Below are 12,117 nucleotides of genomic sequence, written 5' to 3'. Positions count from 1 at the left end.
TGTCGAGCAGGACAATAAATTTTAAGCTTATGTCGGGCGAGACAATAAATTTTAAGCTTATGTCGAGCGAGACAATAAATTTTAAGCTTATGTCGAGCGAAACAATAAATTTTAAGCTTATGTCGAGCGAATTAAGTCATAGTAATATTATACAATTTATGCTGGATAACGCAAAAACTCTCTAAGCTCGTGCCTTGCAAATTAGCTTAAAATACAAATACTTTGATCCACAGATTTTCATGAAACGAGCGACAAAAGCAAAAATTAGAGTATTTTATTCGAAAGCAATATTAAAAACCACCCTGAAAGAAAGAAATTTGCGCAAAAACCTGATAATATTTTGATGAATTTTTCATTAATGAATTTAAATTATAAATCAATCCAATTTTTACTGTTTTGTGTAATTGATTGAGCCGACTTAAGTTAAACTAATAAATGACTAGATCAATAACGTAAGCCCAAATTTTAACATGTTCGGTTAATTATGAGCTAATTCTATCACCTCTAATTTCAACCCGACTCTTGCTAATCATACAAGGATATTACAACCAGACTCTTGTTAATCATACAAGTATATTACTTGTTTTAGCTTTTTAGACAATCTTGTTTGCTTTTTCACCAGTATTCAAAATCTGTATTAAAATTCCTAATTAAATTCAAATTACATACTACAAAACTCATTTGGAGGTGACGCTTCTAATTAGATTTAGCTTTTCAGATAACTTGTTACACTCATTATTACAGGGGGGGTACTTTTCATAGTTAAAAAAGAAAAAAAGTTTCAAACACGTTATATTATTATGGAAAAAGAAATGAACCAACCAAGTGCCTAATTTACACCACTATTTAAATTACTTTATGACAAAATATATGAACCATACTATATATTAAAGGATCACTTCAATCCAAAGGACCAATTAAAGATAGCAAATTAAATAATATGAGTGTTAGCCTTCCTATTCTTTTGTCTATTAATCGTGATGACCAACCTAACCTCCCTCATTTTGTTAGGAAACTATTAATACACGATCTACATAGGGGCATTGTTGTCCAATAAGAAATTACACTTCTATTTTTTAAAGTTATTATTATTCTTATTATTACTTTATGTTTGATAACCAATTGCTCAAAATAATTATCTTTCACCTTCGACTTTAAAGTTGTAACTCAAATCGCCAAGAGACCAAAAGTAAAAAAAAAACTCTTAGGAAGAAAAAAAACACATGAACTGAACAATTTTATCCATCATAATTAAAAAAGATCACCTAATAATTTATAAATCCAATAAGCTTTAAACATGAAATCTTTCTTCATTAATCCATATCTTTACTAAAAATGTAAAAACACAAATATTATGACACATTTAAAATAACGAACTTCAAACGACTAGAACCATGCATCTAATTATTTTTAGCTTATGCTTGAAACTCCGAAATTAAAAGTTACCTGCTACTCCCTTCTTCCAATATTTCAAATTACTTTTTAACATAAAAAAAAAAAACAAATTTTTATTTTACTTTCAGATAGGAGTATTAATTACTCCCTCCGTTTCAAAAAAAATGACCTAGTTTGGCTTGAAACGAAATTTAAGAAAAGAAAAAAGACGTTTTCATCTTGTGGTTCTAAATTAAAATTATGTCAAATATACCAAAATGTCCTTTAATCTTGTTGCCTTAAACATGCCACATGAAAAATTAAAATTGAAATGTTGCCAAACAATGAAAAGGGTTATTCTTTTTGAAACAAACTATAAAGGAAACTAGGTCATTATTTTTTAAACGAAGAAAGTACTTATTAATCAAATCACGTCTCAAAATCTAAAGCTATATTAATAAAATATTTTCTTTCATACTGATGATCATTATTTTTTAAGAAACGTGCCAAGTACAGGTAAAAGGTCCTAATGACGATCACTCAAATCATAACCATCAGCACGTTTCCTCAAGTTTTGTGTATGTTTATCTTTATGAGTAGGTGGATATTCATAGCCCTTTTTCATTTCATCATTAGCGTCATCAACTAATGCATCCTTGACGTTCTTTGTTGTTTCTTTAGCTGCATCCCACGCCTCATCCATGCTCTCTTTCGCCTTTTCCCCCACATTTAGCCCCGTCTCCACTGCTTTTGCTGCTCCCTCTTTCAACCTTTCTCCTACTGATGAATTCGCCCCCTCCTCCCTCCCATCTACCATTTCGTCCACGCTAGGACGAGTCTGAGAAAATGTTTTTTAAATATTTTTAAAAACGATACCACAAACTCTAAGTCACCATAATCAGGGACATAGCTATAGCCATCCAAGGGTCTCCAACCGGAGATCTTTCGTCAGAAAATTATGTTACATATATCTCTATGTCAAATAAAAATATATAGGCTTTAAGTCATACACAATCCCTTAAAGTTGTCCGCATAATTCACTTAGACACCTCAACTAGGACTTGTACCTATTGAACACTTAAATTGTTCAAAACATATACCTATTAAACACAAAGTGCTTACGTGGCAAAATAAGTGTACCTCACCACTGTTGAGCGCGTGAATAGGTTTCTATTTCATTTTTCAATTTTTTTTTAGATAATTTGTTACTTTTTTCACACCTGCATACATTAACTAAATAACTATAAAAATAAGCTCTTAATCAAGAAAAAGAAACAACCCCACCCCACACCCCTTTACCTGTCATCTTCTTCACTCCATCTTAAAAATCTCTTGCACTTCATTTTCGATCTACTTTTTTTTTTCATTTCTTGTTAAAACGTAAACCTAAATCTACTAAACTTAATTTGCTAGTTAAATTATTGGTTGTGTCATCCCCAATTAAACTTTTCAATGTCATATTATTTAATTTAAATAAAAATCCGGCCAAATTTCTTTGCCATGACCCCGGCACATCCCTTTCCCATACACTCCTTGATGATTATTTTTACTAGCGGTATTCCACAATGGAGTACTAATATTATCAAACCCTAAAATCAAATGCGTAAAAAATAATTCCGGCGAAATTCCAGTTTTTCCGGTAAGACTAATACGAATATGAAATTATTTTCTTTCAAATTGTTAAAAAATTCAAATCCTAAAGAACTCACAACATAGAAGAAGAAAAATAAAATATGAGAATCTGAATTGATGATTGAAAAAAAAAGTGAGATTGAGAGAAATGACAACTAAATGTTGATGGATATCGGAATAAACGAGAGGGACAAGTGTATGAGTGAAAAAAATACGTTGAGACAAAAAAAGGTGGAACGAAGATGATTATCCTTGATTTTAGTCACGGCGGCTCTGTTCCGGTAAAGAAAGCGGAAGGATGGACGAAGGGTGGATGGGGTGGGTTGGGTGGGGTGTTCTGGCAAAGAAGAAAAGAGTTTTTCTTTTTGTTAAAAACATAGTTTTTCTATTATTTTTCTTTTTAATTTATTTTGTACTTTTTATTATGGACGAAATGCCACATGTCTTTTTCTTATTTGTTACTATGCCACATCATTAGCAAGTGTATGACACACGCTCTCTATTTTTAATTGATTGTCACACAGTGTTCAATAGGTATATTTTTTTAACTAATGAAGGTGTTCAATTGGAACAAGCCCAAGTTGAGGTGTCTAAATGAATTATGCGGACAACTTTAAGGGGCCGTGTATGACTTAAGCCAAATATATATTAAAAATTGGATAGCAATGACAAAAGCTATACTTTTGGCGTAGTGATGGACTGATAGTGGGTGTCCTATTTGAACGAAGGAGTTTCAGGTTTAAACCTCAAACACAATATTTTTTTGTTTTATTTTGACAACCACATACTATTATTTTTGAACATTCTTAATAAAATTTCTGATTGCTACTGCCATAATATATACTCTATCCATAATACATGGCTAAGTGAAAAATGAAATATCGATGACATATCTAAAATTGCAAGTTTAAAAAAATACACGCAAATGTATTACTCCCTCCTTTTCTTTTTAGATTGTTTCAAAAAGAATGACCTCTTTCTTTTTTGGTAAGATTTTAATTTCAGCTTTACACGTGACATGTTTAAGGCCACAAGATTAAAAGACAATTTTGTACATTTGACATAACTTTAATTTAGGACCACAAAATTCAAAAGTCTTCTTTATGTTCTTAAACTCCGTGCCAAATTAAATCAGGTCATTCTTTGTAAAATGAAGGGAGTATGAAATATTTTAGTCCACAGGAATACGTACTTCCAAAAACAACTTTTTCCATTAAATTGATGTACGACAAAAAAAGGTGAAAGTAATTAAAGAAGTAACTTTTCAAATAGTAAAAGTTATAGGTAGGAAGGAAATAATAATACCACCGCATGCGATATTCATTGTATCATTAATTAATAATGAATGTATGTAAAGTTGTTGTACGTATGTAAAATAAGATAATTTTAGTTACAATTACATATATATTTACACAATTAAGTCACTTGTTATATAGTGATTATTATAACTACAGGAAAACATAAAATTAGCTACAAAATTTGTAGGTAATCCTTAGTCAATCAATAGCTAAATAGCTCCTAGCTAATTGAATTTTCTTATAATCTATTGTTAATTCACAGCTAAATGAAAATTAACATGAAATTTTTGTTGTTCAGAAATTTTATCCATTGCTAATTCCTTATTTTCTAGTAGGAGGATCAATTAATTGATAACTAACAATTGAGTAGTTATAATATGTAAAATTAAAGCTAAATCTTTTCATTAAATCAATCAATGTATACAAACTAAAATAAAAGATTTGAGCTTTGCAAATTACCTTAAAGTCATTGTTAGATGCAGAAGTAAAAGGCACAAAGTATATTCCTTTATTTGAAGTACTCTGAAGAACATTCAATATTATGGCAGCACCTCTTTTTCTTGCCAACATTTTTTTCCCTCTATTTTAAGAGCTCTATAGACTATATAATATAATGCTTGTAAATAATAATTAAAACATGCGGTCCTGTCCTTAAACTTAGATTCCAAAGAGAAGAAAATATATGGATGGTTGTGACACGTATGTAACATATAACATGTGTACTATGTACCAAACCTTCTACGTGTCAAAACCATGCAAAAGCCCTACAATTGTTTCACTCCGCGATCAGAATATCTATATTGAAAACCCGATTAAATTCACATGGCAAATTATAAGGCTCATACGGAAATCGCTCCGAACCGGACATAAGGACACATCTTTTTACTTATACAAAAGGAAATTAACAATCTTTTAGGGGTATAAATATAATAAATTGAGTGTGAAAAAATTTAAATGGATTAAAATTGACTAAAGTTAATAAATGGAGGATTACTAATTCGTTCAACAAAAATTAAATAAATGAGTTAAACTTAACCAGCTCAATTTTGAATTATTTATTTATTTATTTAATGATAAATAGTAAATAAAATAACAAGCCTTTTAATAAATATTTAATTAATTTTTTCATGTTAATTAGCGCGATATATATTGATTTGTCCCAAATCACTATAACTTTTAAATGGCTTAATAGAATGTATAAAAAAACAATCAATATGTAATTAATCTAACTACCTTCCATATACATTTTACTATCTACATATACGCAAAGAAGTATTTTGGTTTAACACAAATATCTATTTTTAAGCCAAATTTTGTCTCAGTTTATATGACTTACGGTATATTTTAGTTAATCTCAATAAGAATGACACATTTCTATATTAAATAACAGTTTAATTTTAAAATATCTATTTATCCTTAATAAAATGATTTATAGTCACATAAATATCTATCATTTATTTTAAATATCTTCTTTGTTTTTTCTTCTTAAATTTCGTGTAAGTCTAACTAAATCATATAAATGAGACGGAGGAAGTATATATTAGTGTGAAGCTAAAGTTAGAGATGCAATCATCAGTTAACCTAACAATAATTATGATCAAGTCAAGGATAGTGAGACTTTTGAGAACATATATGTGACATCTCAATTATCAACTACTCCTATTCAACTTGCACAACTTGAAACAAACTCATCTTTTTGTTAAAGTCACTTTTTCCATTAGGCAAGCATGCATGTCTTTGACATTGTGTGATCCTAGGAAAAAGACATCATTATTTAAAGAAATATAGATAAAGTCTTGTCTTTTGTTTGGTCTATTTCACATCAACAAGTTCTTTTTTTCCTATATGATATTCTGTACTCACATTGGAGCTTGACTAAATTCGAGTTCGTGCCGAAAAGTTCAACATTAGAGGGTAAAACGCTATCTAACAAAGACAACTCCGTACCCAAATGAACTCGAACTCAATTAATTAAGGATAAAAGAGTAATTACCATTCCATCACAATCCTGTCAACAAGTTATTTATGTATGCACAAAGTCAATAAGATGCATACTCTATTTGTGCAGGGCTTCATGCAAAATATACGATCGCCAATCGCGGTGAAATTAGAAATTTTTTTAAAGACATTCAAAATTTATATAAAGGTTAATTTATTTATTTTTATATTAAACCGTGCTCAATTAACTGCCGTCCAATTTATGTGGTTTTGACACTGTTCTTTGTGTTCCCGGCTCACACTCAACTAAAAGTTATAAATGAAGATATTTTTATAAGGTCGTTTCTTCTATTCAAATTATAACGGATCATTTCCTCGTAATTATAATTCCATAAACTTTAGTCTATCTTTTTCTTTTCCTTTTTTAGCATATTACATTTTTACAGGTGAATTGTACCCCTCAATAGTTAAGGATTGCAAGATGGAGGATTGAAATGGCTTTAGTGGGCTGTCCTAGCCTTCGGTGGATAGAGTTACATGTTATATGTGCTGGTGGAAAATAACAGGTATTCGTGACATAGTAAATAGAGTTACATGTTATATGTGTTGGTGGGAAATAACAACAGGTATCCCGTCATGACATTAGTTAAAGCTGTCCAGAGCTGACTCAGACACCACGATTTGAAAAAATGATAATAAGAATACAAGATCACCATTCACCTCCTCTGTACAAATTGGCAAAAGCAATGATCAAATATACAAAACTGAAGGAATAGCAAGTAGTCATGCAAGTAAATCTGTATATGTTCAGATTAGAGAAGCAGAGAATGAGGAACTTGTCCATAATGGAGAATACTCCCTCCGTTACAATTTATTTATTTGATTTTGACTTGACAGTCCAAATGTCCTTTAATCTGACATGTCGAAAGTTAGAACTAAAGAGTTATCAAAAAAAGAAAGATGCAAAGGAAAGTAAGACAAATAAATTTAAACGGAGGGAGTAATTAGTTGTATATTGGTAAAGGACTTGTCCCCAAGTTAAGCGTATGTATACAAACACAACTATCACTATTTTTTTTGTATGAAACAAAGTGAACCAAACAAAGCAGTTCATAAGTTTTATAACTAACTCTATAAAATTGAATTTTTCTGTTGCTTTACACTGATATTTTTCACTTTGTAAGCAAAAGAAGCCAAGTCTACAAGGAAAAACTAGTTGAATCTCATCTTTCTTTTACACTTCCGATTGCCTCGAGCCATAAGACAACTTGATCGATCGAGGGCCTCTGGCGTGGATCTTGCACTATGCATTGACAAGCTATACTTAACACCTCCAAAAGCTGCCTCTCGTAACTTGTATCCCATATCGATGTATCGAATATTTCCTCCACTCTGTTCTCAGATTTCAGTTGAAAAACCCATGATACCAAGTCCCTGCAGTTTTTCCCCCTGCATACTTCCACGGGACGCTTGCCTGTCAATAGCTCTAGTAGAACAACACCAAAGCTGTAAACATCCCCCCGAAAAGTAGCAGTTAATGTTTGACTATATTCAGGAGGAATGTATCCTAAGGTTCCAACGAGATCTGTCGTGACATGAGTATCATAGGGATGCAACAGCCTTGATAGTCCAAAATCAGCTAGATGAGCTTCAAATCTCTCATTCAAAAGAATGTTGCTGGTTTTAATGTCGCGATGAACTATATTTGGTTCCTTATGCAAATAGGCTAATCCGCGAGCAGCTCCTTGTGCAATCTTTAACCTAATGTCCCATGTTAATGAGCTCCCGTCGACTCTTTCATGTAGCCAATAGTCCAAGCTTCCATTTTCCATGTAAGAATATATCAGCAATCTATCACTCCCGTGCTGACAGTAACCTTGAAGGGATACAAGGTTTTTGTGCTGAGCTCTCGAGAGGGCTTCCACTTCAGCTTGGAATTCACGCTCCATCTGACCACAATCCCCAGAAAGCCTCTTGATCGCAGTCTTTATGCCATTAGGAAGTTCTGCCTTGTAAACAAGACCAAATCCTCCACATCCAACAATGTTCGACTGGTTGAAGTTGTTTGTAGATTTAAGCAAGTCTGCAACAGTCAGTTCCTTGCAATCAGAATTCTGAAAAAGTACCAACTTAGAAGGAACAAAAGTATCAGACGATCGAGGTGGTCTGCTGAAATCTTCCTCGAAGTCCCCAATCTGGTGACCAGCATCTCTTCTAGACACTCTAAGCAGCACTATTGCAAGAAGAAGTGCAATTCCTACCCCTATGCTGATTGTAATTCCAATAATTCCGCCTCGGCCAAGCCTATTACTACTAGAAGCAAGAGGACTAGCCGGTCGGAGGTCCAAATTGCTGGCAGCACAAGGAGAAATGATTTTTCCACAAAGTCCAGGATTACCCTCAAAGCTCGAGTTGGGAAAGCTCAAGAACTGTCCCCCTGTTGGAATCGCTCCCTGCAAGTGATTATTAGCTACATTGAACTTTGAAAGGAATGTGAGCTTATTGAATGAAGCAGGAATTGATCCATTGAGATCATTACATGAAAGATCCAAACTTTCCAGGTTCCCCATATTTGAAATCGAGCTAGGAATAGTCCCCGTAATGTTGTTCTTACTGAGATCCAAGACATGAAGTTGTTTCAGACGACCAATTTCGGGCCAGATTGTCCCGTTTAGTCTGTTATTACTCAATAAGATAGACGGAGGGAAGCTTGAAGCCTGATTGTACTGCAAACCACTACCGCTCTGATTTCTCTTGACAAACAACGGTATACCAGTGGGAGAATTCAGACTAGATGCGTAGTTGTGTGGGGAAATGAGGCTCTTTAGATCAGTTAAATTTTTTGGGATTTCACCTGTGAGTGAATTATTCGAGAAATCCAAGTAGAACAATTTTTCCATTTCACCAATCCAAGGAGGAATTTCGCCATCCAAATGATTCCATGACAGGTCAAGCACTTGCAATTTACTGCAATTGTATAACCATATCGGAATTCGCCCCTCCAAACCACAGTTCCCCAATGCAAATATCATCAGGTTCTCAAATCCACTCACATTTTTCGGAATCTCTTCACCATGGAAGTTCCTGGTGAGAATAAGAGTTGAAAGATTTCTGCAGTGCTGCAGAACAGATAAAGCTCCAGACAAATTTGAAAGGGAATTATTGGACAATGAGAGGAACACAAGGGATGAAAGGTTTGCATAGTTCTCAGGAATTGGCCCGGTGAATTCATTTTTGGCAAGACTCATGATTTTCAACTCCCGACTAGAGAGCGATACAGGAAGGTTACCTTTGAAATGGTTAGTTGCAAGGTCAAGAGTGCACAGACTTGTCAATTTAGTAAAATCAAGATCAACAGGACCAGACAAAGAATTATTCCTAAGATCAAGCACCCTAAGCACAGAAAGATACGAAATCGTAGAGGGCAATGGTCCTGAAAATCTATTAGAATGTGCAGCTAGCTGTTCTAACAATGTCAAATTACCAAACACATTAGGAAGCAAACCATGAAAGCGATTTCCTGATAAAACTAAGGATTTCAGTTTGGAAAGCTTACTAAGCTGTGGGCTTAGCTGGCCTGAAAAATTATTGGCAGATAGTGAAAGTTGCTCCAAAGATGTCATTGAATACAACGAGTCTGGAAGGTGACCCCCGAGATCATTAGAATCCACATGTAGCTGCTGGAGCAATGAACTGCAATTATCCAGTCCTCCAAGATCACCAGTGAGATGATTAAGTGATATATCCAGAACCTTAAGCTTCTTGGAAAAACTGCAAAGTTCAAACTTGAAACTACCAGTAAACGAATTGTTGCTTGTGTTAAATGCAACAAGGTTAGGGAATTCACCAAGCTCACTGAAATTTCCAGTGAACAAATTGCTTGATATATTGAGAGAATGGATTGATTCCAATCCATCAAACACCCTCAACACTGGTCCAAGCAACACATTATGACTCAAATCAAGAACTTCCAACTGCTTCCATTTGGACAAGTCCAAAGGCAATCCACCTTCCAAGTGATTGTGCGAAAGATCGAGCAATTTCAACTGATCCAATTTCTCCAAGGACTGTGAAACCACACCTCTCAAACCTTTTCTTGACAAATTTAGCCTGATCACTCTGATCACTCTACTTTGAGCAGAAACATTACCACAGACAACCCCATCCCATTTACAGCAATTAGGTTCATTAGACCAAGCTGATAGAATAACCCCATCTGTTAGATTGCCAGCAATTTCTTTCAATGCCAACAAATCATATGGATGACAGGTCTGAACTGGGGTTTCAAGACTCAAAGATGTACAAAAAAGAAAAGCCAAAAACACCAAACACAGAAAACTCATTGGCAGAAACTCCCAAATCACCATTGATGAAAACACACAAATCTTTATATAAACAGCTCAAAATCAAGATTCCACCACCATGTATTCCAAATTCACAGTTCCAAATGAAGAAAAGTTACCACCTTTGATGCAAATTAGCACCAAGAAAGAACCTTCCTCAGATCCCCAAGTACCAAAAATCAAATCAGATCCCAAGACTGAAAAAATCAAGACTACTTAACGGTAGCAGCAGGGCACCACCACCCTTATTATTATAGTAAAGGAAGAAGAGAACCCCAGTTGCAGAAACTTCAAATAACACAAATCCCAAGAAAACACCTCAAAAATCTCAAAGAAAAAAGCCTACCAACTACTTGTAATTAAAGCAAGCCTCTAACTACTTGTATGAATTAACAAACCCTTAACTCCAAATCATAAATAATACACTAAATTACAAAACTCAAAGCCTAAAACTAGGAAGAAAAAATGAAAAAGATAAGATTTTTCAACACCCCATCACTTGTAAGAGAAGCAAGAACCCAACTTTCAACTCAAGCAAACTCTTTTAGTTAATTTCAAGAAAGAGGGACAGAATCTAATAAAGAAAAAAAAAGATTGTACAATTGTTATTTAAGCTGATAAAGATTGAGATTTCAAATCAAAGGAACAGTTATATTAAGATTAGACAAAGTAAAAAAAAGCCTTTATTTAGGCTTGAGAGCAATGTCAATCAAGAAAAAATCCAAAAGAAACTTAAGTTGAGTGATTTGAAAATGGTGACAACATAGAGCTGACTTTCCCACATTTGTTTTTTTTTGCCAAAAAATTCACAGTTTCTCATTCACAAAGTCTGACTTTGCTGTCCCAACACCCATTATTTGTCTCTATCTCCTACATATACACACTTGCTTACTACATTAATTTGGTGCGGTCAAGGAAAATTTTTCACCATTCCCACGCGCAGTACCAAGCGGTCATAACACCCTGCGGAGTTTTTTATTTAGCGAGAGTTTATCGAAAATAAATTGATTAGATTTAGGGCAAAAAACCAAAATGAATGAATTTTGTTATAAAGATCATTTCAATCAAGTGAAATGCACAGAGAATATCTCAAATGATCACTCAACTAATAGTTTTTTTCACATAAAACTCAACTTTCATTTATAACCACAAAATCACTTAACTATGGATTTTTTTCCAAAGAAAGTCACTCAATTTTTTTTATAACTTCAAAGTCACTCAACTATTGATATTTCATTTAGAAAGTCACCCAACCAATTTAAATATTTTTTGCATTAAAAGAAAGTTCAGTGACTTTTGGTGAGAAAAACTATTAGTTGAGTGACTTTATGTGAGAAAAATCCATAGTTGAGTGACTTTGAGGTTATAAATAAAAGTTGAGTGACTTTCTGTGAGAAAATCTCATAGTTGAGTGATTTTGAGGTTATAAATGAAAGTTGAGTGACTTTTTGTGAAAATAGGTATTAGTTGAATGACCATATGAGATGTTAACTCATGAAATACATTAAGGACTAAAATTAACACATTTCTTA

The 12,117-nt window shown here is 33.4% G+C and overlaps 2 protein-coding genes across 2 annotated transcripts; both read right to left on the bottom strand.

The window, feature by feature from the left end:
• Window positions 1-1,900: 1,900 nt before the first annotated feature.
• LOC125876073 (uncharacterized) lies at window positions 1,901-4,874 on the bottom strand. Its single transcript, XM_049557187.1, has 2 exons — window positions 4,764-4,874; window positions 1,901-2,212 (listed from the first exon to the last, which is right to left on the bottom strand). Exons 1-2 carry the CDS (start codon window positions 4,872-4,874, stop codon window positions 1,901-1,903), a joined length of 423 nt encoding a protein of 140 aa, XP_049413144.1.
• A 2,370-nt stretch (window positions 4,875-7,244) lies between these two features.
• Window positions 7,245-11,442, bottom strand: LOC125875473 (phytosulfokine receptor 2). Its single transcript, XM_049556425.1, has one exon. It carries the CDS (start codon window positions 10,607-10,609, stop codon window positions 7,466-7,468), a length of 3,144 nt encoding a protein of 1,047 aa, XP_049412382.1. The 5' UTR covers window positions 10,610-11,442; the 3' UTR covers window positions 7,245-7,465.
• Between the last annotated feature and the right edge of the window lie 675 nt (window positions 11,443-12,117).

Source organism: Solanum stenotomum, chromosome 9, assembly GCF_019186545.1.
Source record: "Solanum stenotomum isolate F172 chromosome 9, ASM1918654v1, whole genome shotgun sequence".
Classification (NCBI taxonomy): Eukaryota; Viridiplantae; Streptophyta; class Magnoliopsida; order Solanales; family Solanaceae; genus Solanum; species Solanum stenotomum.
This window is presented reverse-complemented; position numbering and strand designations above follow the sequence as displayed.

Excerpts from the sequence above, each read along its gene's own strand:
- LOC125876073 (XM_049557187.1), bottom strand. The coding sequence starts at position 4,874 with ATGTTGGCAAGAAAAAGAGGTGCTGCCATAATATTGAATGTTCTTCAG. Across the intron at positions 2,213-4,763 it reads CATCTAACAATGACTTTAAG|ACTCGTCCTAGCGTGGACGA; the intron begins GTAATTTGCAAA and ends ACATTTTCTCAG.
- LOC125875473 (XM_049556425.1), bottom strand. The coding sequence starts at position 10,609 with ATGGTGATTTGGGAGTTTCTGCCAATGAGTTTTCTGTGTTTGGTGTTT.